The sequence below is a fragment of the Boleophthalmus pectinirostris genome, unplaced genomic scaffold, assembly GCF_026225935.1.
Source record: "Boleophthalmus pectinirostris isolate CB_2022bp ecotype Guang Dong unplaced genomic scaffold, ASM2622593v1 HiC_scaffold_3, whole genome shotgun sequence".
In the NCBI taxonomy this organism is placed as follows: domain Eukaryota; kingdom Metazoa; phylum Chordata; class Actinopteri; order Gobiiformes; family Gobiidae; genus Boleophthalmus; species Boleophthalmus pectinirostris.
In genome coordinates this window covers 253,463-280,962 of record NW_026571299.1, presented here as the reverse complement: position 1 = coordinate 280,962, position 27,500 = coordinate 253,463, and the positions used below count along the sequence as shown (strand labels likewise).

At 45.9% G+C, this 27,500-nt stretch overlaps 1 protein-coding gene and 1 non-coding gene across 2 annotated transcripts; both read left to right on the top strand.

Moving 5' to 3' along the window:
* Positions 1–2,652: 2,652 nt before the first annotated feature.
* On the top strand, positions 2,653–26,920 carry LOC110170430 (NOP56 ribonucleoprotein homolog). Its single transcript, XM_055160705.1, has 12 exons — positions 2,653–2,770; positions 6,920–7,009; positions 7,204–7,318; positions 8,317–8,481; positions 11,159–11,357; positions 14,039–14,226; positions 17,090–17,241; positions 18,184–18,284; positions 19,060–19,208; positions 22,894–23,015; positions 23,922–24,038; positions 26,495–26,920. Exons 1-12 carry the CDS (start codon positions 2,768–2,770, stop codon positions 26,759–26,761), a joined length of 1,668 nt encoding a protein of 555 aa, XP_055016680.1. The 5' UTR covers positions 2,653–2,767; the 3' UTR covers positions 26,762–26,920.
* On the top strand, positions 23,753–23,818 carry LOC129411137 (small nucleolar RNA SNORD57). Its single transcript, XR_008633163.1, has one exon. It is a non-coding gene; the product is annotated as a small nucleolar RNA SNORD57 (small nucleolar RNA).
* Positions 26,921–27,500: the final 580 nt, after the last annotated feature.

Sequence of the window (27,500 nt, the reverse complement as noted above, 5' to 3'; positions counted from 1 at the left end):
CTGTGTTTTCATTACTATTTTCGTTACCGTGTTTTCGATACTGTGTTTTTGATACTGACTTTTTGATTTCGATACTGTTTTCGATACTGTGTTTTCGATACTGTGTTTTCAGTACTGTGTTTTCGATATCGTGTTTTCGATATCGTGTTTTCAGTACTGTGTTTTCGATATCGTGTTTTCTGTACTGTGTTTTCGATACAGTGTGTTTTCTCGATACTTTGTTTTAGATACCGTGTTTTTTCAGTACTGTTTTCAGTATTGTATGTTTTCGATACTGTGTTTTCGATACGGTGTGTTTTCGATACTGTGTTTTTTCGATACTGTGAGTTTTCGATACTGTGTATTTTCGATACCATGTTTTTTCGATACTGTGTGTTTTCAATACCGTGTTTTTTTTCGATACATGTTTTCGATACGTGTTTTGGAGACGCTGTGAACGCTGACGTCCCTGGACTCCATTTTGAGTGTTTTTGTTCGTTCAGTATTTTATGGCGTCCACATTCGTCTGCTGCTCAGAGACACCGCTACAAGTACAAGTACCTCAAGTACACAGAGTACACAGAAAGTACTGCGTTTAAGAGTACTGCAAACACGTCTGACGCACTCACGCCGTTTATGAACTTTTATTATTTTCCATCACATCTGTACGACCAAAAAATGTTTTTACACGAGATCAAACACGACTGAACCAGGACTAAACCAGGACTAAAACAGGACTAAACCAGGACTAAACCAGGTCTAAACCAGGACTAAAACAGGACTAAACCAGGACTAAACCAGGTCTAAACCAGGACTAAAACAGGACTAAACCAGGACTAAAACAGGACTAAAACAGGACTAAACCAGGACTAAACAGGACTAAACCAGGGACTAAACCAGGACTAAACCAGGACTAAACCAGGACTAAACCAGAACTAAACCAGGACTAAACCAGGACTAAACCAGGACTAAACCAGGACTAAACAATGGACCATATCTTCTTGTTTTCTATCAATAATATTTTTAATTTGGTTCAGTAAAGTTTGGGCTTTTTATTTTCTTTTATCAGACAAAACTTCTTTGTGAAGATTTCCTCGTCTTTGTTTCTCTACAGTAAATCAAATAACCCAAAGTAATCAGATTACATTACTCACTTTAAGTAATTTAATGGATTACGTTACAAACTACATTTTGGTGTATATAATCTGTAATCTGCAATCTGTAGGGGATTACATTTTAAAAATAAACTTCCCAACACTGTATATGTATAATAATTCAATTAAAAAATAAAACAAAAACCAAAAACAAACTAATAATAATAATAAGAAGTGCCTGTGTTTGTCTCTTCTGTATAATCTGCTCCACGGACTGACGACGGCACAAGCCCCGCCCCCTTTGAACAATGAACTTTAACCTTTTTATGGACAATGAACTATTTCCCCAGTTGGAGACTGAACTTATCTTTATGTCGTCAAGATATGTTTACTTAACTACACATGAACTCAGATAAACCCCGCAATATGAAATGTGTTCTATGTGCCTGTTTAGTATTATTATGATTCTATTTTTATTTTTTATTATTCTCTACTTCACTCTGTCAGTGGCATTAGAGGTTATCTATTTTTTGTTATTGCCCAACTTGTGTCTTGTGTATCTGACGTTACTTATTCATAAAAAAATGAATAAATAAAAAAAAAAAAATTTAAATAAAAAAAAAAAGTGTCAGTTCTCGCGGTGTCTCTCTTTTTTTTATTTATTTATTTATTTTATTTTTATTTTTTTTAGTTCTCATGGTGTTTGTGTCAGTTCTCGTGGTATCTTTTTATAAAATGTTTTTTTAATTTATTTAATTAATTAATTTAATTTATTTATTTTAGTTCTCGCTGTGTTTGTATCAGTTTTCGCGGTGTCTTTTATTTAAAAAAAATTAACATTTTATTTATTTATCATTATATTTATTTATTTTATTTATTTATATATATATGTTGGGGTTTTTTTCTCGCGGTGTTTGTGTCAGTTCTCGTCAGTGTTTGTGTCAGTTCTCATGGTGTTTTTTTTTTTTTTTATGTATTTATTTTTTATTTTATTTATTTTATTTATTTATTTATTTTTAGTTCTCGCGGTGATGTGTCAGTTCTCGCGGTGTCTTCTTTTTTTTTTTTTTCTTTTTACTTATTTATTTTATTTATTTATTTATTTTATTTTTTTAAATCATTTTTTAGTTCTCGCAGTGTTGTGTCAGTTCTCGTGGTGTTTCTTTTTTTTTTTTTTCTTTTTACTTATTTATTGTATTTATTGTATTTATTTCTTTCTTTTATTTTTTATCATTTTTTAGTTCTCGCGGTGTTTGTGTCAGTTTCGGTGTCTTCTTTTTTTTTTTTACTTATTTATTTATTTATTATTTATTTTTATTTTTTATCATTTTTTTAGTTCTCGCGGTGTTGTGTCAGTTCTCGCGGTGTCTTCTTTTTAAATTTTTTTTTATTTATTTTTACTTATTTAATTAATTAATTAATTTTATTGTTTAGTTCTCGCGGTGTTTGTGTCAGTTCTCGCGGCGTTTGTGTCAGTTCTCAGTTCTCGCGGTGTTTGGTCAGTTCTCAGTTCTCGCGGTGTCTGTGTCAGTTCTCAGTTCTCGCGGTGTTTGTGTCAGTTCTCGCGGTGTTTGTGTCAGTTCTCGCGGTGTTTGGTGTCGGGGTGCGGGGTTAAACGTGGCTCTGGCGCAGCTCCGTCACTTTCCGCGCAGAAGGAGCCGCGTGCGGAGGAGCCGCGCCGAACCACCGCAGACATGGTGAGAAACCTGCGGGGACACGGGCTCGAAACCTGCGGGGACACGGACTTTGCGGTGTTTTAGTCCACGCGGTCCGTCCTGTTTTTAAGTTTCTCGGGGGTTTTGACGCGTAAATGCGCAGAAAAGTGACGAAACCACCGCGGACATGATGGAGAAAACCGTGCGGGGGAAAGTGCGGGACACGGGCTTTGCGGTGCTCGGTCCTTGTCGTCTTGTCCTGGTTTACTTCGGTTTGTTTTTAGACGCGTAAATGTTTCGGGAGGAGTGCGGCCTGCAGCGGGGTTAGCGGCTAATGTTGCTAACGTGTTTACTCGGCTCGTTTTAACAGTGATATAAAGTGTCCGTGTCCTGAGACGCGGGTGTAAACTCCGGCGCGGGTCTTACCGTGATGTCCGGAGGATGTGCGGTGAGTTAAACCCGCTCTTCTTAAAGTTTTGTAGTTTTTTCTGTCTCCGGGTTAGCTTTAGCCGGATGCTAACGCACGCAGGTCACGCAGGGCCCAGGGCGGCACGTGGGTCCGCCGCAGGGGCACGTGGGACTTCTCTGGAGTTGTAAATAATTTACTTTTTTTTTTAAATTTTACACCAGAAATGTTAAAGATAAATCCACGCGCGTGTCTTCAGCTGTTGCGTGTTTAATTTAATTTTTATTTTTTTTAAGTTTGTCTGAGCAACGCCGTGCGCGAGAGGAACACGTGTTTACGCAGCTCCACGTGCTGCTTCCCTTAACTTTAACTGTGAATATAGACTTTTCCACTAAGTTTGCGAGGCCCGTCCCTCCACTATGACTCCGTTTGATTAAAAACACACGTCAGTATTGCAGTGTCAGGAAATCTTTACTCGTTCTGAAGGTGAATAATTATAATTTACTAAATTCTAAATGTAACCACCAGGAGCTGCAGCAGCGCTTAACGTAGGCGGAGCTGCGCGTGTGCGTAAATGTCTAAGTTTCAATTCACACCAGAGACGCTCCTGCTGCAGCCTGCACATCTTCTCACTGTTTTCAGACATCATATTTTGTACTTGCTTTTTATCATTTATTTTATGTCAAAGTGTATTATGAATTAAGTGAACAACTGCAACGCTTTCGCGTTTAATGAGGTTTAAATCTATAAGCACGCACATTAAACACCTCCGCTTTTTTTTTTTTCTTCCCTTTTAATAAGATAAAATCACGTATAATTAATATTATGAGAATGATTAAAATCTTATGTCCGTCCAGGTAATAAGGCCGATACGTTTATGTTGATACAGAGTCCTGCACCGATGGATAAGGGAAAATAGTCACTGAAACGGGCGAGTTTTAATGTGCTGGAATTTTAAGGGCGGGTCAGGTCTAAACCAGGTCTAATCTTAGAGAGAGAGAACCCTGAGCCTGGTGGAGCAGGTGTCTGAAAAGCACAACGGCTGCATGTACCTCTTCTCTAATCTCTGCACCGGTCCTTTCGCCCGCAGACACTCGGGGCGACACGGAAGGACCTCCGAGCACATTTCGACAGTGAGTCCTGGTTCAGTCCTGGTGGTTAGTCCTTGTAGAACTGGTGTCTGACATCGTAAATCATGAGCGCGTTGTTTACATCGTTGTCTTGACTTTGGTTAAATTATTTTGAAAGGGTATCAGAAGTTTATTTTGACACCGCGTGTTTATTTCCTGCCTTTCCCTGCTAAAAACCTTGGAGACGCGCCGCAAAATTAGAAGTCCAACCTCTGGAGCAGCGTCAGACGCTCGTTGGACGCGCGTATGACACTGTCGGTGTTACACCGTCAGACCGGTTCAAATGGAGTTCTAAAGCAGCGCGTCTGCTGCTCATGTGCTGCTGCGCTTACGCGCCGTTGCGCTTTGGTGTGAATTGGGGGTAACAGTAAGTGCGTTAATGAGGCTATGAGACAAAACATTTACAATGACTTTAGTAGAACTTGTGTTAAGGACATGCCCAAGAGTATTTTTTTTATTTTTCTACTAAATTTAATTCCAGCTCCAGTTTTGTTTGTTCCGAGGAAGGAAACTCGTTTGACATTTTCACTGTTTTGACGATTAAAATATTTCTTTCATATGAACTTTTACTTTTATTATCACAACCACAATTTATCTTTTATTTTTTATTGAATGTTTTGAGTCATATCGAATTGAAAGTGCGCTGTATCGAGGTATGTATTGTATCGGCAACTTCTTAACGATGCTTGGCAGAATTTATGACGAACATGAGTTAGTATGATCATTTTCTTTGTGTTTTGGTCGTTTTTAATCAGATTTTTATGCTCCTCTTTACTGTTGGCAGTGAAAATTGTGATTGTCCCATTGTTGTCCTGGGTTAGTCCTAGTTTAGTCTTGGTTTAGTTCAGTTTGGTCCAAAAAACTGGGACAAATCGGTGGTTTTGTCTAAATCACAGGGACACAGGCTCAAAACTGGGACGTCTGGTGACTCTTTGCGTGATTTACTTTTTATTCTTGAAGTACATTTTTAAATTGACACTTTATATTTTTTCAAGTGGTTCTTTTATTGTAGTAGTTCTGTGCTCTGGTATCTGTACTTCAGTAACAAAATCCTGTCAGAATCTTAAATCACTGACGTCTGGTGATTTCAGAAATGTCCCAGGTGTCCCCGTTTTTGACCATTCTGATCCTTGTCAACAGTAAAGGGAGACAAACTGTCAAAATACAGAAAAAAATCTGCTTAAAAACGACCAAAACACAAAGTAAATGTGACTCAACGGTGATGTACAGTCTTGTTAAGGAAGTAAAAGTACACACACCAGAGCACGGAACTGTTCAAATAAGTGTCCCATGAAAAAAATCTACTTAAAATATGCGTGATTTACTTTTACTTTTTACTCTCGAGTACATTTTTTGAGATCCATGAAAGCTTCAGATGTAGTGAGACTGAAAATATACTTTAAACACAGACAGCGCGTGGGAAAATAAAAAACATGGGTCAGTAAATCGTATATTCTTATTCTGAACTGTTGACGAAAAAGCGTCTCCTGTTTGGCAGATTTTCGGGCGTTCACAGGTCAGTTTGTCCTGCAGGGGGCGCAGTTGTGGTGATGTTTACATAATCTGTCAATCCACTGAAACGAAGTGATGACACCCTGATGTTCTGAACAACTGCAAATACAGAGTCTGCGTGCGTCTGCGTGCGTCTGCGTGCGTCTGCGTGCGTCTGCGTGCGTCTGCGTGCGTCTGCGTGCGTCTGCGTGCGTCTGCGTGCGTCTGCGTGCGTCTGCGTGCGTCTGCGTGCGTCTGCGTGCGTCTGCGTGCGTCTGCGTGCGTCTGCGTGCGTCTGCGTGCTGCTCTGACTCTGGATCGTTCTGTGACTTTTTAAAATCACAATATTGATCCAAAACCACTTTATAAAAAATAAAACAATTGAATGCTGGTGTAGTATAATATTTTGACCCCGGTGTCAGAATCCTATTAAGGTTTGTTGACCCCCCATGAAAATCTATATTTTATTAATAAACAACTTGAATTCTATGGAAAAACTTTTAAATATGTCAGTATGTTTTCATTTGCAGATAGAGTATTAATATTCAAAGTGTGTTTTGAAGAACTCTGATGCGCATGTCAAACACGTATTACTGAAAACGAGATGAGTAAATACGTCTTTATTTCTGTAGCGCTTTTCAGACAAATACTGCTACAAAAATACTACAAATACGGCTACAAAAATACTACAAATACGGCTACAAAAATACTACAAATACGGCTACAAAAATACTACAAATACGGCTACAAAAATACTACAAATACGGCTGCAAAAATACTACAAATACGGCTACAAAAATACTACAAATACGGCTACAAAATATACAAATACGGCTACAAAAATACTACAAATACTGCTACAAAAATACTACAAATACGGCTACAAAAATACTACAAATACGGCTACAAAAATACTACAAATACGGCTGCAAAAATACTACAAATGCGGCTGCAAAAATACTACAAATGCGGCTGCAAAAATACTACAACTAGTACTGCAAGTGGTTTTAGATGAATATTGTGATTTAAAATGTCACACTGAAGTCAAACGTTCTAAAAGTCGTGTGATGTAGAAGTTTAATCTCACACCTGTCTGTTTTACCTGTCATGGTAGAATGCACCTGTCTCACCTGTCATGCACCTGTCCGTGGGTGTGTTTTTCAGGTGTTGCTTCACGTGCTGTTCGAGCATGCCGCCGGCTACGCTCTGTTTGCCGTCAAAGAAGTGGAGGAGATCGGGATGCTGCTGCCTCAGGTGAGTCTGGGCTCGGTTTAACCCGGATGCCCTGCCAGAGACTTTCACCCACAGGAAGGAAGGAAGGACGAGTGACAGGAAATGTTCTAGTTTTCCTTCTCTGGGGTGTGTCACTAGAGAACAGATTATTGGGAGGATGGGAGGGCATCTGACACACAGGGGTTGGTGTGACCGTTGCTCTGTGGCGCCCCCAGGTGGAGGACAGCGTGCTGAGTCTGGCCAAGTTTAACAGCATCGTGAGTCTGGCAGCGTTCTTCCCCTTTAAATCTGCTCAGGCGGCTCTGGAAAACATGAACGCCATCTCCGAAGGTAAGTGCACCTGCCCCGCACCTGCCCCGCACCTGCCCCGCACCTGCCCGCACCTGCCCCGCACCTGCCCCGCACCTGCCCCGCACCTGCCGAGTGTGAACCTTGTGTAATTGCGCCTGTCACGATCACACATTTTGAAGTTTGTTGTTACTAAGTGTAAGTTTACGTCACTGAAACGAACCCTGAAGCAGATTTAAAGCTGCACTGTGTAACTTTTCGGTCGGGGCTCAGTCACCTGCTTGTTTCTACGGAGACGTCACTGCTCTGGAATGTTCCACAGTGTGACTTTAAATGGCTCGACCGGTTTTAGAATGAGAAATCCTGAGGAAAAACAAGTGTTGTGACTGAGCGGGGGTCGCCCCTCCACAGATCTGACCTGGAACTTGATCATGTTTGGTCTCCTTGAAGATGAGCGCCGCTTTTTAAACCGCAAAAACTATTAGAAAAATCCCGAGCTGCAGTGAATAAAGTGTCACGTCTGTAACGAACGCACGGCCAACAAAAAAAACAAAAAAACTGACACAAGCTCAACTCTCCACTTTTACAGAAATATTTTAGTTTCTTCAGTAGTATTTGTAGTACTAGGAGTTTAGTAGTAGTATTTGTAGTACTAGGAGTTTAGTAGTAGTATTTGTAGTACTAGGAGTTTAGTAGTAGTATTTGTAGTACTAGGAGTTTAGTAGTAGTATTTGTAGTACTACAAGGAGTTTAGTAGTAGTATTTGTAGTACTACAAGGAGTTTAGTAGTAGTATTTGTAGTACAAGGAGTTTAGTATTTTTGTTGTAGTATTTTTGTAGTAGTAATAAGGAATAAGTTTTATATAACATAATGTAAAAAGTGTAAAAGATGGAAACTGAGTGTTTTTTTTAAGGGACGCAGGAAAACAAGTGTCCGATAGAAACTTTAGTTTTGGGCCAAACACGTGCGCTTCCCCCGCGGCGCTTCTTCCCGGTTCTGTCCTGGGTTTGTTCCACGTAAACATCTCGTCTCTCTCCAGGGCTGGTCCACGCGGATCTCAAACTCTTTCTGGACACAAACCTTCCTCGTTCGGGGAAAAAGAAGCCGATGTTGGGAGTGTCCGACGCTAAGATCGGCGCCGCCCTGCAGGAGGAGTTTGGAATGTCCATCCAGACCGGAGGAGTGGTGGCGGAGATACTGAGAGGTGACACACACACACACACACACACACACACACACACACACACACACACTCTGACGTGTGTAAAAACACACACACGTCAGAGTCCGTTAACTCTTTCCCCCGTGAAGACGTGATTTGACGACCATTAGAAACGACTTGGTTTTTCACTTTTAAACAGAGACTGTGATTGGTCGGGGCCACTACAACCCACACTAGACTGACCAATAGGATTCAAGGATGTGTTTGCGTTGATTTTTTTTATTTATTTATTTATTTTTCCCACCCCGAAGGTAATCGAAGTTGTGACGATGGTAGCTTCCGGAAAAAACACGAGCAATGGAAAGATGGCGGCGCTGCGGCGCACAGTTTTAGAAATAATGAGGAGCGGATGTATTTTATGGACAAGTTTAGAGAAAGTGACTTTTATTAACTTCAAAGTGATGATGAAGTTGATTATAAAGTGGAAAACAGCGACGGACTTACAGAGAGTGAATCTTACGAAGATGAGAATACAGCTGATGCGTCTGTGTGGAGTCCTGCGATGTCCAAACAAACTATCTGGACTTTATACTCGATTATGAACCAAAACTGCCCTGAAATCTGGATGTTGCTCAGACGAGTCCTTTAAAATATTTCAGTCTTTTTTTCCAAGATGCGACGTGTAACAGAATCACTACAGAAAAAACACTTATGTGGAGCTCTGCACACGAGAAAATAACCAAGATGATAAATACTGAACACACACTGACGGGGAAGAGTTTTATTATAATATTATAATAAGATAAATGAGTTGAAGTTAAATGGAAAAAATGAATTAGATCCACACAGGTGAACAGCAGGTAAAAACAGGGGGGAGATGCTGCGCTCCAGGACTGAACCAGAGTCTGGGGCCGTGATGATGATCCTTTTAGTCCTGAATCTCCTGATGGTTCATACTGAAAATCTGAACAGCCCCAGAGTCTGTGTTGGGACAGATTAGAGCAAATACCGAACCACAGTCGAGCGCATCGTTTGCTCCCATGTCAGACATTTGAACTCTCTCCCCCTGGACGTCGACTAGAACAACCCACACATATATGACTAGTTCTACCCTCAGAGCATAAAAGCATAGAAGAAAACAGACTTGCACCAGTGATTAGAAATGATTTTTACAGACATATTTGTATCTCTGGAAACCTTATACACCTAGAAATGAGTTGAATCACATTTAAACATCCAGAAATGAAGAGTTCAGAGTCTAACAGCTCACTGAAAATGAGAGTTTACCTGGTCAGGTGCAACATCAAAAACAAAAAAACTACATTCAGCATCTGATATCTGCATGTTCTGAGTATTATATTCATAAAAAAAATATACTTTGTCAAAGTATTTAAACAGATTTCATATCAGATACAGTAAAGTGTTCACCTGTTTTTACCTGCTGTTCACCTGTGTGGATCTAATTCATTTTTTCCATTTAACTTATTCAACTCATTTATCTTATTATAATATAATAATAAAACTCTTCCCCGTCAGTGTGTGTTCAGTATTTATCATCTTGGTTATTTTCTCGTGTGCAGAGCTCCACATAAGTGTTTGTTTCTGTAGTGATTCTGTTACACGTCGCATCTTGGGGAAAAAAAGACTGAAATATTTTAAAGGACTCGTCTGAGCAACATCCAGATTTCAGGGCAGTTTTGGTTCATAATCGAGTATAAAGTCCAGATAGTTTGTTTGGACATCGCAGGACTCCACACAGACGCATCAGCTGTATTCTCATCTTCGTAAGATTCACTCTCTGTAAGTCCGTCGCTGTCGCTGTTTTCCACTTTATAATCGTCCGCTTATTTTTAAAAACTGAGCGCTGCAATCTTTCCATTGCTCATATTCACCTGTCCTCCCCGTGTGTCCTCAGGTGTCTCACCTGTCCTCCCCGTGTGTCCTCAGGTGTCTCACCTGTCCTCCCCGTGTGTCCTCAGGTGTCTCACCTGTCCTCCCCGTGTGTCCTCAGGTGTCTCAGTGTCTCACCTGTCCTCCCCGTGTGTCCTCAGGTGTCTCAGTGTCTCACCTGTCCTCCTCAGGTGTCTGTGTCTCACCTGTCCTCCCCGTGTGTCCTCAGGTGTCTCAGTGTCTCACCTGTCCTCCCCGTGTGTCCTCAGGTGTCTCAGTGTCTCACCTGTCCTCCCCGTGTGTCCTCAGGTGTCTCACCTGTCCTCCCCGTGTGTCCTCAGGTGTCTCACCTGTCCTCCCCGTGTGTCCTCAGGTGTCTCAGTGTCTCACCTGTCCTCCCCGTGTGTCCTCAGGTGTCTCACCTGTCCTCCCCGTGTGTCCTCAGGTGTCTCACCTGTCCTCCCCGTGTGTCCTCAGGTGTCTCAGTGTCTCACCTGTCCTCCCCGTGTGTCCTCAGGTGTCTCAGTGTCTCACCTGTCCTCCCCGTGTGTCCTCAGGTGTCTCAGTGTCTCACCTGTCCTCCCCGTGTGTCCTCAGGTGTCTCAGTGTCTCACCTGTCCTCCCCGTGTGTCCTCAGGTGTCTCACCTGTCCTCCCCGTGTGTCCTCAGGTGTCTCAGTGTCTCACCTGTCCTCCCCGTGTGTCCTCAGGTGTCTCGGTGTCTCACCTGTCCTCCCCGTGTGTCCTCAGGTGTCTCAGTGTCTCACCTGTCCTCCCCGTGTGTCCTCAGGTGTCTCAGTGTCTCACCTGTCCTCCCCGTGTGTCCTCAGGTGTGCGTCTGCACTTCCACGCCCTGGTGAAGGGTCTGACGGCGGTGGCGGCCTCTAAAGCTCAGCTGGGTTTGGGACACAGTTACTCGAGGGCGAAGGTCAAATTTAACGTGAACCGAGCGGACAACATGATCATCCAGTCCATCGCTCTGCTCGACCAGCTGGACAAGGACATCAACACCTTCTCCATGAGGGTCCGGTGAGTTCTGCTCCTCTTCTCCGTCCTCTTTCTTCTCCTCCTCCTCCTCCTCCTCCTCCTCCTCCTCTGCTCTTGACACCTTCTCGAAGCCTCGGCTCTGGTCTCGTCGTCGTCGTCCTGAAGCCTCGGCTCTGGTCTCGTCGTCGTCGTCGTCCTGAAGCCTCGGCTCTGGTCTCGTCGTCGTCGTCCTGAAGCCTCGGCTCTGGTCTCGTCGTCGTCGTCGTCCTGAAGCCTCGGCTCTGGTCTCGTCGTCGTCGTCCTGAAGCCTCGGCTCTGGTCTCGTCGTCGTCGTCCTGAAGCCTCGGCTCTGGTCTCGTCGTCGTCGTCCTGAAGCCTCGGCTCTGGTCTCGTCGTCTCGTCGTCCTGAAGCCTCGGCTCTGGTCTCGTCGTCGTCCTGAAGCCTCGGCTCTGGTCTCGTCGTCGTCGTCCTGAAGCCTCGGCTCTGGTCTCGTCGTCGTCGTCCTGAAGCCTCGGCTCTGGTCTCGTCGTCGTCCTGAAGCCTCGGCTCTGGTCTCGTCGTCCTGAAGCCTCGGCTCGTCTCGTCGTCGTCCTGAAGCCTCGGCTCTGGTCTCGTCGTCGTCGTCCTGAAGCCTCGGCTCTGGTCTCGTCGTCGTCCTGAAGTCGGCTCCTCGTCGTCTCCTGGTCTCGTCGTCGTCGTCCTGAAGCCTCGCTCTGGTCTCGTCGTCGTCTGAAGCCTCGGCTCTGGTCTCGTCGTCGTCCTGAAGCCTCGGCTCTGGTCGCTCGTCGTCGTCCTGAAGCCTCGCTCTGGTCGTCGTCGTCGTCCTGAAGCCTCGGCTCTGGTCGTCGTCGTCGTCCTGAAGCCTCGGCTCTGGTCTCGTCGTCGTCCTGAAGCCTCGGCTCTGGTCTCGTCGTCGTCCTGAGCCTCGGCTCTGGTCGTCGTCGTCCTGAAGCCTCGGCTCTGGTCTCGTCGTCGTCCTGAAGCCTCGGCTCTGGTCTCGTCGTCGTCCTGAAGCTCGGCTCTCGTCTCGTCGTCGTCCTGAAGCCTCGGCTCTGGTCTCGTCGTCGTCCTGAAGCCTCGGCTCTGGTCGTCGTCGTCCTGAAGCCTCTCGGTCTCGTCGTCGTCCTGAAGCCTCGGCTCTGGTCTCTCGTCGTCGTCCTGAAGCCTCGGCTCCGCTCGTCGTCGTCCTGAAGCCTCGGCTCTCGGTCTCGTCGTCGTCCTGAAGCCTCGGCTCTCGGTCTCGTCGTCGTCCTGAAGCTCGGCTCTGGTCTCGTCGTCGTCGTCCTGAAGCCTCGGCTCTGGTCTCGTCGTCGTCGTCGTCCTGAAGCCTCGGCCTCTGTCTCGTCTCGTCGTCGTCGTCGTCCTGAAGCCTCGGCTCTGGTCTCGTCGTCGTCGTCCTGAAGCCTCGGCTCTGGTCTCGTCGTCGTCCTGAAGCCTCGTCTCTGGTCTCGTCGTCCTGAAGCCTCGTCTCGGGTCTGGGGTCTCCTCCTAAAGCTTACCGCAGCCTGTGCGTGTGTGCGCTGGCTGTATAGAAACAGGAGGAACAGCGCCCCCTCTGGCTCAGTGCTCGTCGGTGCAGTCTGACGCAGCAGGACGATCCAGAGGGAACACGAGCTTCACACGGCCACAAAAACGCCCGAGACGCCACCGCGACACGCGACAACGCCACAGGGTTTACCCACGCAAACCTCAGCACGTGAAAAACTCTACTTAGAAATTCTTTTGCCGATACGATACACACCTCTGTACATAGACCACGATACGATGCGCTTTCAGTCCGATACGAAAGATTCGATACGATTCAGTGAAAGTCTAAATCCTGACGGTGAAACTAAAAGTCTTACAAAGTTTAGATGAAAAACACAACGGTGAAAATATCAACACGACTGGAGCTTTCTTACACAAAATAAACTGGTTAAATATATTCTTGGCGATATATCGATACAGCAGACCATGATATAGATTAAACGACATGATACACCGATATTTCAATATTTTTGCTCACCCCAAATATCTAAGGAACAGACTCGATACAGATTCTGATTTCACTGAAAATAAAAACCCTCTTCCTCCCTCGTGTCTCCTCCTCCCTCGTGTCTCCTCTCTCCTCCCTCGTGTCTCCTCTCTCCTCCCTCGTGTCTCTCTCTCCTCCCTCGTGTCTCCTCTCTCCTCCCTCGTGTCTCCTCCCTCGTGTCTCCTCCCTCGTGTCTCCTCTCTCCTCTCGTGTCTCTCCTCTCTCCTCCTCCTCCCTCCTCCCTCTCGTGTCTCCTCTCTCCTCTCGTGTCTCTCTCTCTCCTCTCGTGTCTCTCCTCCCCTCGTGTCTCTCCCTCTCTCCTCCCTCGTGTCTCCTCTCTCCTCCCCTCGTGTCTCTCTCTCCTCTCTCCTCCTCCCCTCGTGTCTCCTCTCTCTCTCTCCTCTCACTGGATTCTGTCTCTCCTCCTTGTTTTTTTCTTTCCTGTAGTGAACGGTTCGGTCCCATTTTCCTGAGTTGACAAAGATCATCCTCTGTCCCTCCCCCTCCTTCCCATGTTCTGTCCCTTTTTATTCCTCCCCTTTTACTTCTCTTTACTGTATTCCCTCTCTCTCCCTCTTTCCTTCTAACAGTATTTTCTCTCTCTTTTTGTAGAGTGACACAGACACCTCTTCCCAGAACTGTTAGATTGTTCTCCCTCTTTCTTTTCTGTCTCTCCTTCTCTCTAACAGTATTCCCTCTTTCCCGCAGAGAGTGGTACGGATATCACTTCCCGGAGTTGATAAAGATCGTTCCTGATAATTCCACGTACTGTCGTCTGGCTCAGCTGATCGGGAACAGGAAGGAGCTGAGTGAGGAGAGTCTGGAGGCTCTGGAGGAGGTGGTGATGGACGGAGCCAAAGCTCAGGCCGTTCTGGAGGCGTCCAGACAGTCCATGGGTTTGTCTTACACTATTTATCTACACACGCGTCACTCCTGTTCATGCTTCTCTAACATGTGTTTTGTTTTGTTTTTTTGGACTACAAGAGGCACTCTTTTCATGGTTTTTCAAGCTCCAGAAAGTTTGGAGGGAGGGACTGGAGAATCACAAGTTCGTCTCACTCCAAACTTTCTTTCTGCTGCTCCATTCCAGTTTTCAGCTGCAGATTTCACGACTTGGAGCAGGACAGAGAATCTGCTGACAAGACTCGAGCCTCTCCACGCTTCACGCTCAACATTTTAATATAGAAGTCACAGGCCGGAGAATAAACCACAGGAAACACACAAACCATGAAAAGAAAGTGCCTCTTATAATCCAAAAAATACGATATATTGTAAGAGTCGCGTTCTAGTGTTAATGGTTTGTTTTGTGGAATAATCTTCAAGTCTTAAAGCCCAAATCAGCAGCTTAAGTTTGAACTATTTCCCCCATGAAGACGACATTTGACGAGCCTCATGTTTCCTTCATGACGTGTTTTGACTCCTCGGCTGTTTCACTAAAGACGTGATTTGACAAACATTAGAAACGACTGTTTTTCACATATAAACAGACTGTGATTGGTCGGGGCCACTACAACCCACACTAGACTGACCAGTAGGATTCAAGGATGTGTTTTCCTCCAGTTTTTTCCTAAGTTAATCGAAGTTGTGACGATTGTAGCTTCTGGAAAACACAACACGAAACACGAGCGATGGAAAGATGGCGGCGCTGCGGCTCAGTTTTAGAAATAATGAGCGGACGTATTTTCTGGATAAGTTTAGAGAAAGTGACTTTTATAGATTTCAAAGTGATGAAGTTGATTATAAAGTGGAAAACAGCGACGGACTTTCAGAGAGTGAAACTAATGGAGATGAGAATTAGGGGTGTGCAAGAATATCGGAATATCGATGTATCGTTTAATGTGATGATACAGTATTGATATCGTGGGCTGCTGTATCGATATTTCACCAAGAGTGTTTTTAGGTGTGTTTTTCTAAATTATTTTGTTACAGAGCTACAGTTTTGTGGCTTGTGGAGTAAAAGGAAACTCATTTATGCGACACATTTGACATTTTCACTGTTTTGAGGATTAAAATGTTTGTGTTTCATATGAACTTTTCACAAGAAGAAGTGATTTAACAAAGACTTTTAGTATCACAGCCACGATTTAGACTTTATTTTTTTATTGAACCGTATCAAATCGATTTGAAATATATCATATCAAATCGAAAGTGCACTGTATTGAGAGATGTATCGTATCGAGGTATGTATCGTATCGGCAGCTCCTTAATGATACCAGCCCTAATGAGAATACAGCTGATGCGTCTGTGTGGAGTCCTGCGATGTCCAAACAAACTATCTGGACTTTATACTCGATTATGAACCAAAACTGCCCTGAAATCTGGATGTTGCTCAGACGAGTCCTTTAAAATATTTCAGTCTTTTTTCCCCCAAGATGCGACGTTTAACAGAATCACTACAGAAAAAACACTTATGTGGAGCTCTGCACACGAGAAAATAACCAAGATGATAAATACTGAACACACACTGACGGGGAAGAGTTTATTATTATATTATAATAAGTTCAATGGAAAAAATGAATTAGATCCACACAGGTGAACAACAGGTACAAACAGATGAACACTTGGCTCTACTGTATCTGCTGATATGAAATCTGTTTAAATACTTTGACAAATATATTTTTAATTTGTTTGATGAATATAATACTCAGAACATGTATATATCAGATGCTTTTGTTTTTGATGTTGCACCTGAGCAGGTAAACTCTCATTTTCAGTGAGCTGTTATAAACCTGTAAATGAGTTGAATCACATTTAAACATCTGTAAATGAAGAGTTGAGTCTGAGGTTTCCAGAGATACAAATATGTCTGTTACAATGAAGTGCCTGAGTGTAAAAATCATTTCTAATCACTGGAAGTCTGTTTTTTTTTAATGTTTTTATGCTCTGAGGGTAGAACTAGTCATATATGTGTGGGTTGTTCCTAGTCGACGTCCAGGGGGGAGAGAGTTAATCCACGAGTTGGTGAGAGACTCGGTGTGAGGCGCTGCGTCCCGTTTGCGCTTGAACCTCAGCTTCCTCTTTGGACTCGTTGGTTTGTTGTGGTGAAACGCCCCTTTCTTGCCCATCCGGACTGTGGTGTCCCGGGTGTCGAACACAGGGGGGCACAGCAGCAGCTCTCATAAACCCGAGGGGAAGGTTCCACTCCTCCGCTCGGATCCTGTCGGGAGAAACAAACACAACCCACAAAGAAAAAGAAAGAAAAAGAGGGTTTAAACTGGAGAAACTGCAGAAAAATAAATCAAGCTTTTTTTTTTTTTGTCTCTTTTCTCCTTTCTCTTTCACTCTCTCCTCTTTCCTTTCTTTCTCTCCTTTCTCATCTTTTCTTTTTTCTCCCTCTTTCTGTTCTCTCTTCACTTTCTCGTCCATCTTTTCTTTCTCTCCTTTCTTTTCTCACTCTTCTTTCTTTCTCCGTCTTTCTCTCCCATCTCTTCACTTTTTCTCTCCTTTGTCTTCTCCCTGTCCTCTCCTCCTCCCTCTTTTCTCATATTCTCTCCTCCTTCCTTCTCTTCCCTCTTTTCTTCTCTTCTCTTTTCTCCTCTTTTTCTCCTCCTTTCTTCTTTCTCTTTTTCTTCTTTTCTCTTCTCCTCTTTCTTCTCTTTCTCCTTCTTTCCCCTCTCCTCCTCTCCCTCTCCTCTCCTCTCCTTCTCCCTTTTGTTATATTCTCTCTCCTCCTTTCTCCTGCCCTCTTCTTTTCTCTCCCTCCTCTTCTCTCCCTCCTCTCCCTCTGTCTCTCTCTCTCTCTCTCTGTCTTTCTGTCAGGCATGGACATCTCTCCCATCGACCTGATAAACATCGAGCGTTTCTCCAGTCGAGTCGTGTCTCTGGCCTCGTACCGACTCGAGCTGCAGGAGTACCTCAGGTCCAAAATGGGGCAGGTGGCTCCCAACCTGGCGGCGCTCATCGGGGACGTGGTGAGTGTGTGTGTGTGTGTGTGTGTGTGAGTGTGCGAGGGGGCGGGGCTGAGTGTGCGAGGGGGCGGGGCTTAGTGTTATCTGACTTGTTTATCTTGGAGGTTGTTGTTGGACGATGATGTTAAACCAAATCTGTCAATCCCCTGAAACCAGGTGATGAGAAACAATCTGGTGCTGATGGTCCAACTGTCCTCCCCCCTGTCCCCCCTGTCTCCCCTGTCTTCCCCTGTTCTCTTCCTGTCCTCCCTGTCCCTTCCTCCGTCCCTCCCCCTCCGCCTTCCTCTCCCTTTCACCTGTCCGTCTCACCTGTCCCCCCTCGTCATCGTCGGTCGTCTCGTCTCACCTGTCCCGTCTCACCTGTCCCCCTCGTCGGCGGCGTCTCACCTGTCCCCCCTCGTCGGCGGCGTCTCACCTGTCCCCCCTCGTCGGCGGCGTCTCACCTGTCCCGTCTCACCTGTCCCCCCTCGTCGGCGGCGTCTCACCTGTCCCCCTCGTCGGCGGCGTCTCACCTGTCTCGGCCGTCTCACCTGTCCCCCCTCGTCGGCGGCGTCTCACCTGTCCCCCCTCGTCGGCGGCGTCTCACCTGTCCCCCTCGTCGGCGGCGTCGTCTCACCTGTCCCCCTCGTCGCGGCGTCTCACCCTCGTCGGCCGTCTCACCTGTCCCCCCTCGTCGGCGGCGTCTCACCTGTCCCTCTCACCTGTCCCCCTCGTCGGCGGCGTCTCACCTGTCCTCTCACCTGTCCCCCTCGTCGGCGGCGTCTCACCTGTCCCGTCTCACCTGTCCCCCCTCGTCGGCGGCGTCTCACCTGTCCCCCCCTCGTCGGCGGCGTCGTCTCACCTCTCGTGTCTCACCTGTCCCCCCTCGTCGGCGGCGTCTCACCTGTCCCTCACCTGTCCCCCCTCGTCGGCGGCGTCTCACCTGTCCCTCTGTGTCCCCCGCAGGTCGGAGCTCGTCTCATCTCTCACGCCGGGAGTCTCACAAATTTGGCCAAATACCCGGCGTCCACGGTGCAGATCCTGGGCGCGGAGAAAGCCCTGTTCAGGTACATGGCCCCCTCCCCTGGCCGTGAGGCGCGGGGAGGGAGGGGGCGTGGCTTCGGTGATGGCAGGGGGCGGGGCTGACGCGATGGGGGCAGAGCTACGTGCTCTTTGTATAAAAGTCCCCGTGTGCGTGTGTGTTTGCCCCGGAGTCTGAGAGGCCACGGTTTACGAGGGCGACGGAGGTAAACGAGGGGGGGGGGGCGGGTCTAAACGAGGGGGCGGGGTCTGTTCCACCTTGTGATGTCATAAGTGCTCCACACACACCTTCACTAGAATCATCTGGATCTTTTCAGTCGTGGAGTCGCCGATCTCGACCACCACTCCATGACATCACAAGGTGGAACAGAACGTTGGGAGCTGTAGACAGACGGTTTAGGACCCAGGTTAGTCTTGGTTTTTAGACCTGGGCTTAGTCTTGTTGTTAGACCTGTTTTTAGACCCAGTTTGGTCCTGGTGCAGTCGTGGTTCAGTTCTGGTTTAGTCTTGATTTTGGACTCGAGTTAGTCTTGGTTTTTACTCTGGGCGTAGTTTTGGTTTTTGGGACCCGGGTTTGGTTTTTAGACCTGGCCTTAGTCTTGGTTTTTAGACCCAGTTTGGTCCTGGTGCAGTCGTGGTTCAGTTCTGGTTTTGTCTTGGTTTAGACCTGGTTTCATAACTGTTTTTTTAGTCTGAGTTCTTGTTTCAACCAGAAAACAAACGGAGTTGTTTTTAAATATTTTCAGTGTTTCTGTGGTGTTTTTGTCTCGTGGAGTTAAACCTGTGAGCGTTTCTCTGCAGGGCCCTGAAGACCAGAGGAAACACGCCCAAATATGGTCTGATCTTCCACTCCACGTTCATCGGACGCGCCGCCGCCAAAAACAAAGGTCGAATCTCCCGTTACCTCGCCAACAAGTGCACCATCGCCTCCAGGATCGACTGCTTCTCCGGTACGAGACGCGGCCTGGCCCAAAGCTGCACTGCGGAACTTTTCGGCTGGGGCTCCGTCACCTGCTTGTTTCTACGGAGACGTCACTGTGTTCTGCCTGGAATGTTCCACAGTGTGACTTTAAACCGCCCGACTTTACGTTCATTCAATTACAGGTGGTTTTAGAACCCAGAACAACCGGGGAACCAGAACCGGGGTCCCCAGAACAACCGGGACGGAACCGGGTCCCCAGAACAACCGGGACTGAACCGGGTCCCCAGAACTTAAAAATCCCTAGTAAACCAGGCATGGTGTGAGCGCGGTCGCCTCTCCACAGATCTGACCTGGAACTGGGTCCGGTCTGGTTTGGTTTCCATGGAGATAGAAAGTTGTAGTTTAATGCCACACTGCGGAACATTCCAGACAAAGCGGCAACAACGGGGAACAATCTCCACGGAGACGAGCGTTTGACGGAACCTCTCCCCCAGAAAAGTTACACAGTGCAGCTTTAAACCTGCATGAACGGGGACCAGTGTTACACCGGGGCTGCACCTGCCGACGGGGGGCGCTGCACCTGCCGACGGGGGAAGAGAAACGACCTGAGGCTGTGGAAAAGTCTGGATTAGTCTGTAGGAACTCGCTTTGGATTCATTTATTTATTTACCGGCCAGAAAATGCAGAATGAAGAAAAAATAAGTGGCACTTTTTTTGTGGGAAATGTGTTTTATAAATTCAGGGAGCAGGAGCCGACATTTTCTGTTTTCAGCGAAGTTCTAGTAAAAACAGAAGAGAGAAGAACAGATACGAATAGTTCTTCAGATCACCACAGCATCAACAACAGAATAAGTTTACCAAACTCTCCAGATCACTAAATCCCTCAGACTCAGCATCAGTTCCAGGTGGAATTATTGGGGTCTTTCTGAATCCCGTCAGGATGGTTTCGGTGTCACTGAAGTCCAGGCTTTGTCCGTCCAATGTAATCACAGCTTCCAGAATGAAGATCTCACCGACTCAAATTGTTTTTACAGTTCAGAGACGAATGAATTGGCGGCACTTTTTTTTACGAGAGCAGCGTTCGATAATCACGTTAAGTATAATTAGTGCGTTTTATTCACTTTTCTTACCTCGTTGATGTAAAATCTTTGGGGAAAAATGGGACGCGATCTAACTAGAAACTGAAACGGTCTGTCTGCACAAACGACAATCTTAAATGAAATAACTGAAGAAGTGTTAAATTATTCTGCCCTACAAAAACAAAAGACGGAGGAAAGCGACTTCAAAGTTTGTGTTTTGTCCAGACAAAAGTAGAATAGGCAGGACTCCGAGAATGTGACGACACAAATATTGAGCCTTTTTGACTTTTATTGGTGACTTCAGGAAAGTTTCACGGTGCGTCACAAGTTTCTCTCTCACTCCAAACTTTTTTTCTGCTGCTCGATTTCAGTTTTCAGCTGCAGATTTCACGACTTAGTTTTGTAATCTGCAGAATCTGATTTTGATTTTCGGAGGCGTTTGTGTTCAATCTTCTCAGTCTTTGTCTTTATAAGTTTAAACTAGGGCCGGGCACTTTAACGCGTTAATTTTGCGTTAACTAATTAAGTCATTAATGTCGACAATTATTTTGATGCTGTTAACGCAGTTTTTAGAATTTTATTGTAAACATCTGTTTCTTTATTTTGAAAAAGTCCACCGCAAGCATTTCTTTAAAGTTTTTCATCTTTACACTTTTTTCTGACCACGTGAGATGCAACATGTCCGAGCCTCCGCGGGTTCGGCCGTGCGCTCTGAGCTGAGATTGTTTAGTTCAGCGCTGCAGGGGGAGTCACTGATTTACCCGGATACAACTGGAAGAAAAACTGATTGGTCCATTTCCATTATATTAACCCTTTGTTTCCCAAGAAATATCAGTCCAAGTTTAAAACAATGATCTAGAAATTATTACTAGTGTCGTGTTTATTACTCACTGCGTAAAAAATATTTAAAAAATATATTCGTAGTACAAAAGTCCATTCAATATTTTTTCTTGAGCCTTCAGTGAAAACCTTGAAGGATCTGAGGTTCCCCGGTGAAAGAAATGTTCTGTTTCACAACAAATGTTTGACTCTTTCATTTACATTTCCAATAAAAGTGCGTTATACTCTACTTTTTAATTCATTAATTGGTTTTGCGTATAACACGTGATTAATCGTGATTAATTTTAATTTTTGCCCAGCCCTAGTTTAAAGTTTAAATGTTAAGTAGTTAAGTGGTGCAGAAGTAACGGTGCGATCGACTGACACGATACAGACAGGACAGAGGCTCTTTCTGCAGGAGACATGCGCAGTAGAGCCGAGGAACAGCAGCAGCAGATACTCCACACTTCACCAAAAACATTTAATACAGAAGTCACAGCGGAGAATAAGTCACAGGAAACACACAAACTATGAAAAAAAAAAAGTGCCACTTAGGCTGCGTTCAGTCTGCACCTGAAGTGACCCAAATCCTTTTTTTTTTTTTGGCGTCTATGTTCCTCTATCTGATCTTTTAATGACGTCTGAACCACACAGATCCGATTGTGACCCAGGACACTTGGATCTGTGCTCCTGAAACTGATCCATATCTGATCTTTAACATGTGACTTGAGTGTGAACAGTCAGGTCACATTCATCCACCTACACGTCATCAACAAGACACAAACGTCACTATTCTGCACTGAAGAAGTAGAGAAAACTGTTCATGATCCATGTGACTGAAGTGAAGCACATCTCCACTCACCACAAAACACCACCACCAAAAACCTGGTCCTTCTCCTTCTCAATCTCCTCCTTAAAACAAGTCAGTTGTTCATGTTGTGGCTCCGGTACGAGAGGAACTTTAAAATCTCCAGGTGCTCGATGCTGCGTCCATGTTTGGTTCAACTTGTGTAAACACAGAGACGCTCGCTGCGGTTGACGTCGTCGTGTCTCCAGTGTCACATGTGGGACACTTTTGGACCGTTTAATGTTCACACTGGAGTCACATACAAGTCACATTTAACTGGAAATGTGAACGAGCTCGAAAAAACATCGGATTTCACAAAAAAAATCGGAATTGAGCGTTAAGCCCTGCAGTCTGAACGTAGACTTACAGTCCCAAAAATACGGTAATAACAGACTTTTCCACAGCCTCAGGTCGTTTCTCTTCACTCGTTTTGTTTAAAGTCGCTGTCGTCGGCTGAACAGAAATGACCAAAATATAATTTACACAAAAATTAATCGTTTTGGAAATAGACTTTTGGTTTTTCACATTCTGAGGGTTTGGACGACGTTCATTGGCCCGAAATAAAACTGAATATCTGAAGAACCAGAATGGCACAAATGAAACTTTATGCGTCGTTTGTGCGGCAAAAACTTGACTGACTGGGTTTTTGTGTCGTTTTTATTTCATTTTGTTCATTTTGTATCAGTTTCCTGGCGGCTGCCGATCCCAATTTGACCTGTAAAAGAATCGATAATATCTCCAAAACTAAAACGATGGATGTAGTTTTGCAAAGTTACGCAGTGCAGCCCTGTGTGTGTGTTTTTGTGTGTAAATCTGCTGTGATGTTTTATTTTTCGTCAACAGGATGCAGCTCTTCGGGGCTGATGTTGAGGCTCCTTTCTGAGCAGATCGGCTCTAAACGGGCGCCGTGTTTGTTTCGGAGGTTTGAGTTTGATCGAAGCCGTCGTGTTTTTTTGTTTTTTCTCCAGAGGTGCCGACGAGCGTGTTTGGAGATAAACTCCGCGAGCAGGTGGAGGAGAGACTGTCCTTCTACGAGACCGGAGACATGCCCCGGAAGAACGTGGATGTGATGAAGGAGGCTGTGCAGGAGGTGAGGACCAGCTTTTTGGTTTTTTTTTTACCGTATTTCCCGCACTATAGTTCACTCTGGATTATAAGGCCAACTGTCAGTGAATGGTTTATTTTCAAACTTTGTTCACATATAAACGATAACCTCAGACTATAAGCAGCATTAAACAAAACACAACAGTTGGATACGTCAGTCAAACTTTAACACGTTTACAATAACTCAATTTTGTTCAATTGTAACGTGTAAAAAAAGCTGGTCCACATCCCTCGTCCTGATCCAAGTCTGTGTTACTGTTCCCTGGAGTTCAGTTCAGTCCGTGTGTCGTTCGTTTGTTTTTCAATATAAAACCAAAAATCAGAAAAGGAGAAAACAACGTTTTTCTTCGTTATTTGTCTCCAAAACCAAAATGAAAAAGCGGAAAATGATCACAGATGGATTTTGTGTTTAAATGAAGAATGGAAAAAACGGATAACGACAGTTTCCCGTTTACGTGACTTCAGGGACTGAGATGTCGGACTTTTGCACCGAATACAGACTGAGACCGGGACTGGGACCGAGACCGGGACTGAGACCCTGGACTTTTGTGCTGCCCAGATCCGGGGCCCAGATCCGGGGCCCAGATCCGGGGCCCAGATCCGGGGCCCTCAGCAGCCGCCTCTGTCTTTAACGTAAAGAATCCTCCACGTGTGGAGATACAAACGCTGCAGATTGTGTTGGAGGTTTTGAGACTTTGAGTGAACCGGTGTCTGTGCGAGTGCCGTGAGTGATGAGCTCCTCTTCCTGACTCTCTGTGGAGGCACAAACTGATTTAATGAGCCTGACACGGCCGCGGTTCCACACCTGAGAAACTGAAGTTAAACGGTTTAAATGTTTAAATGTTGAACCTGACCCTGTTCTAACGTGGTGTGGTGTGGGCTCCCCCTGCAGGCCGGAGAGGTGGCTGCGGAAATCAAACGCAAACTGGAGAAAAAGGAAAAGAAGCGAAAGAAGAAAGAAAAGAAACTCCAGGAACTTCAAGAGAACGGCACAAACGGAGAAGCAGAGGTGAGAAAGACGAGGGGAGGAGGATGAACATGAGCTGATCTTAAACGGACCTTTTTCAAAACGGTCGGGAGTGTGTCCTGCTGTAGGTTTGTGCGACGTCCCGTCAATGTTTTTCTGTGTAAATGTTTGTTCAGCCGAGCTCCACGCTCAGTTCGACACAGAAAAACATTAAGTGGAAGTTGTGCGAACCCACAGCGGGACACTTCAGCCGGTGTGGAAAAGGTTTAGTTCGTTTAGTAAATCTCGTCCTTCTCAAAATAAACGAGTTACACAGAGGGAGGAGACGAGAGGCATGTGGGAAGTTCATGGAGCGTTTGGAAGTGTTTTTAGTGTGTTTTTAGTATGTTTGGGAGTGTGTTTTGGGGCATGTTTGGGCTTTTTTGTGTTTTGTTTGGAGATGTTTGGGGCATGTGTTTGGAGCGTGTGTTTAGTGTGTTTTTAGTATGTTTGGGAGTGTTTTTTAGCGTGTTTGGAGTGTTTAGTGTGTTTAGTGTGTTTTAGTGTTTGGAGTGTTTTAGTGTTTGGAGCGTGTTTTTAGTGTGTTTGGAGCGTGTTTAGTATGTTTGGCGTGTTTTTAGTATGTTTGGAGCGTGTTTTTAGTATGTTTGGAGCGTGTTTTTAGTATGTTTGGGAGCGTGTGTGTTTAGTGTTTTTGGAGTGTGTTTTTAGTGTGTTTGGAGTGTTTTTAGTGTGTTTGGAGTGTTTTTGGTGTGGTTTTTAGTGTGGTTTTTAGTGTGTTTTTAGTGTGTTTGGGAGTGTGTTTTTAGTGTGTTTGGGAGCGTGTTTTTAGTGTTTGGAGCGTGTGTTTTAGTGTGTTTTTAGTATGTTTGGAGCGTGTTTTTAGTGTGTTTGGAGCGTGTGTTTAGTGTGTTTAGTGTGTTTTTAGTGTGTTTTGGAGCGTGTTTTTAGTGTGTTTTAGTGTTTTGTTTTTGGAGCGTGTTTTATGTTTGGAGTGTGTTTTTAGTGTTTGGAGTGTTTTTGTTGTTTAGCGTGTATGTTTGGAGCGTGTTTTTAGTTTTTAGTATGTTTGGAGCGTGTTTTTGTAGCATGTTGAGATTCTATAGACGGTCCTCCTCGTGGTCCAGTCTGTGTGAAACATGCAAAAGCAAAGAGCCCCTGAACCATTGTCCGGTCCCGTCCGTGGACTCGGTCACTGAAGAGGGTCTCACACTGACGCCTGTCGAATCATCAAACGTGCACTTTTGTCTCTTTCGTGTTCTAACGCTCGTCTGTACGTGGCCCCGCCCACAAGAAACGTGACACAAAACTGTACACGGCGACGGACAGGAGTTTCATTAGAGCAGCGTTTATTTTCTGACTCGTTTTTGCTAAAAAACAAGCGTCTTATCGTTGTGATCTGGGTGTGACGCCTCCGTTTATTTGGCTTCTGTCTGCTTGGACACGGTGAACACTGCGGCCTTTCCTCGTTTCCCACCGTAGTCACAGGGAAGCCGAGAGCTATGTACGCTTCATCGTATTTCCATCATATTTACCTCTTAGGCTTCGTCGTATCCTTGTCGAACTCGTCGTCCTCCTACGCGTCGTCGTGTTTGTCTCCTACGCGTCGTCGTGTTTGTCTCCTACGCGTCGTCGTATTTGCCTCCTACTACGTCGTCGCCTCCTATACTTGCTCCTACGCGTCGTCGTATTTGCCTCCTACGCGTCGTCGTCGTACTTCGCTCCTACGCGTCGTCGTCGTACTCGTCGCTTCCTACGCGTCGTCGTCGTCGTACTTCGCTCCTACGCGTCGTCGTCGTCGTACTTCGCTCCTACGCGTCGTCGTACTTCGCTCCTACGTCGTCGTCGTCGTACTTCGTCCTACGCGCGTCGTCGTACTTCGCTCCTACGCGCGTCGTCGTACTTCGCTCCTACGCGCGTCGTCGTACTTCGCTCCTACGCGTCGTCGTCGTACTTTGCTCCTACGCGTCGTCGTATTTCGTCGCTCGTCCCTCCTACGCGTCGTCGTCGTACTTCCCTCCTACGCGTCGTCGTACTTCCCTCCTACGCGTCGTCGTCGCGTCGTCGTACGCGTCGTCGTACTTCCTCCTACGCGTCGTCGTACTTCGCTCCTACGCGTCGTCGTACTTCGCTCCTACGCGTCGTCGTACTTCGCTCCTACGCGTCGTCGTATCCTTCGTCGTACTTCGCTCCTACGCGTCGTCGTACTTCGCTCCTACGCGTCGTCGTACTTCGCTCCTACGCGTCGTCGTACTTCGCTCCTACGCGTCGTCGTCGTCGTCTACTTCGCTCCTACGCGCTCCTCGTCGTCGTACTTCGCTCCTACGCGTCGTCGTCGTACTTCGCTCCTACGCGTCGTCGTACTTCGCTCCTTTTTCCTCCTACATATTTCCGCTTTCGTCTTGTGCTTTGTCTTATTGTCGTATCCTAAACCTAAATGTGCTGTTAGAGTGAAAACTTCAGAGAATTCAAATATTCACTTTTTTTTTTCCTCTCAGCATGAGAATGGAGAGACTGAGCCTGAGGTGAAGAAGAAAAAGAAGAAAAAGCCTAAACCTGATGCCCCGCAGGAGGAGGAGGAGGAAGCGGCGGCGGCGGCGGCGGAGGAGGAGGAGGAGAACGGAGCAGCCCAAGAAACTCCAGCCAAAAAGAAAAAGAAACGCAAGTCTGAGGCGCAGGAGGGCGGCGGCGGCGAGCAGGAGCCCGAGGAGCCGAGCGCCGAGACGCCGGCCAAGAAGAAGAAGAAGAAAAAGGAGGCGGAGTGAACGGGGGGCGGGGCCAGGAGAGGAAGGAGGCGGAGTAAAGACTCATTTTTATTTAGTTATTTTCTTAAACTCTGAAATGTGTTTTAGTTTAAACTCTGCTCGATGATGTGCCTTTATAAATGTTCCTGTAAATACGACATTAAAACAAAATGACACAAAGTCTGGTTTTTGTCAAGAGGAAGAGTCTCGGCCGCCGCCGCAGGAGGCGCGGTTTTAAAACTGCTCCGCTGAAAACACGGGCCAATCTCATTTCTTTTCCTCCCTTATCCTCTTCCTCCCTTTTCTCCTCGCTCTTTTCTCCTCGCTCCCTTCTCACTTCCTTGTCTCCTCGCTCCCTCTTGCTGCGTCCTTCCCGTTTTTTCAGCTGTTAATCAAATGCTCCAGATGAAAAAGCGTTTTTCCTCTAAAGCTCTGAGGGGACCTGTGGGGACCTGTGGGGCCTGTGGACTGTTACAGCCTGAGAGGGGAGTCCTTCTGAGCTGACGTTGAAACCTGGTGGGCTGTGTGGGTACCGGCTGTCGCACAAACCGTCTTGAAAAAAGCAAACGTAGAAGATCCTAACAAACCGTGGACTCCAACAAGTTCAACAACACATCCAGACTCTTGGAGGTTTTCATCTTTTCTGCTGTGAATGGCCCAGGAGTTTCCACCAAGTCATTGTGGATGTCGCCCAAGTGAATATTTGTCCAGGGAGTTGGAGATTCTGACCAGAAGTTTGGTTTGGTCCAGACTCTGTCGG

What these genes read in the sequence shown, in the direction of transcription:
- LOC110170430 (XM_055160705.1), top strand. An exon ending in GCGGAGAAAGCCCTGTTCAG is followed by an intron (nt 18,285 to 19,059) that starts GTACATGGCCCC and finishes GTTTCTCTGCAG; the next exon opens with GGCCCTGAAGACCAGAGGAA. An exon ending in GCACAAACGGAGAAGCAGAG is followed by an intron (nt 24,039 to 26,494) that starts GTGAGAAAGACG and finishes TTTTCCTCTCAG; the next exon opens with CATGAGAATGGAGAGACTGA.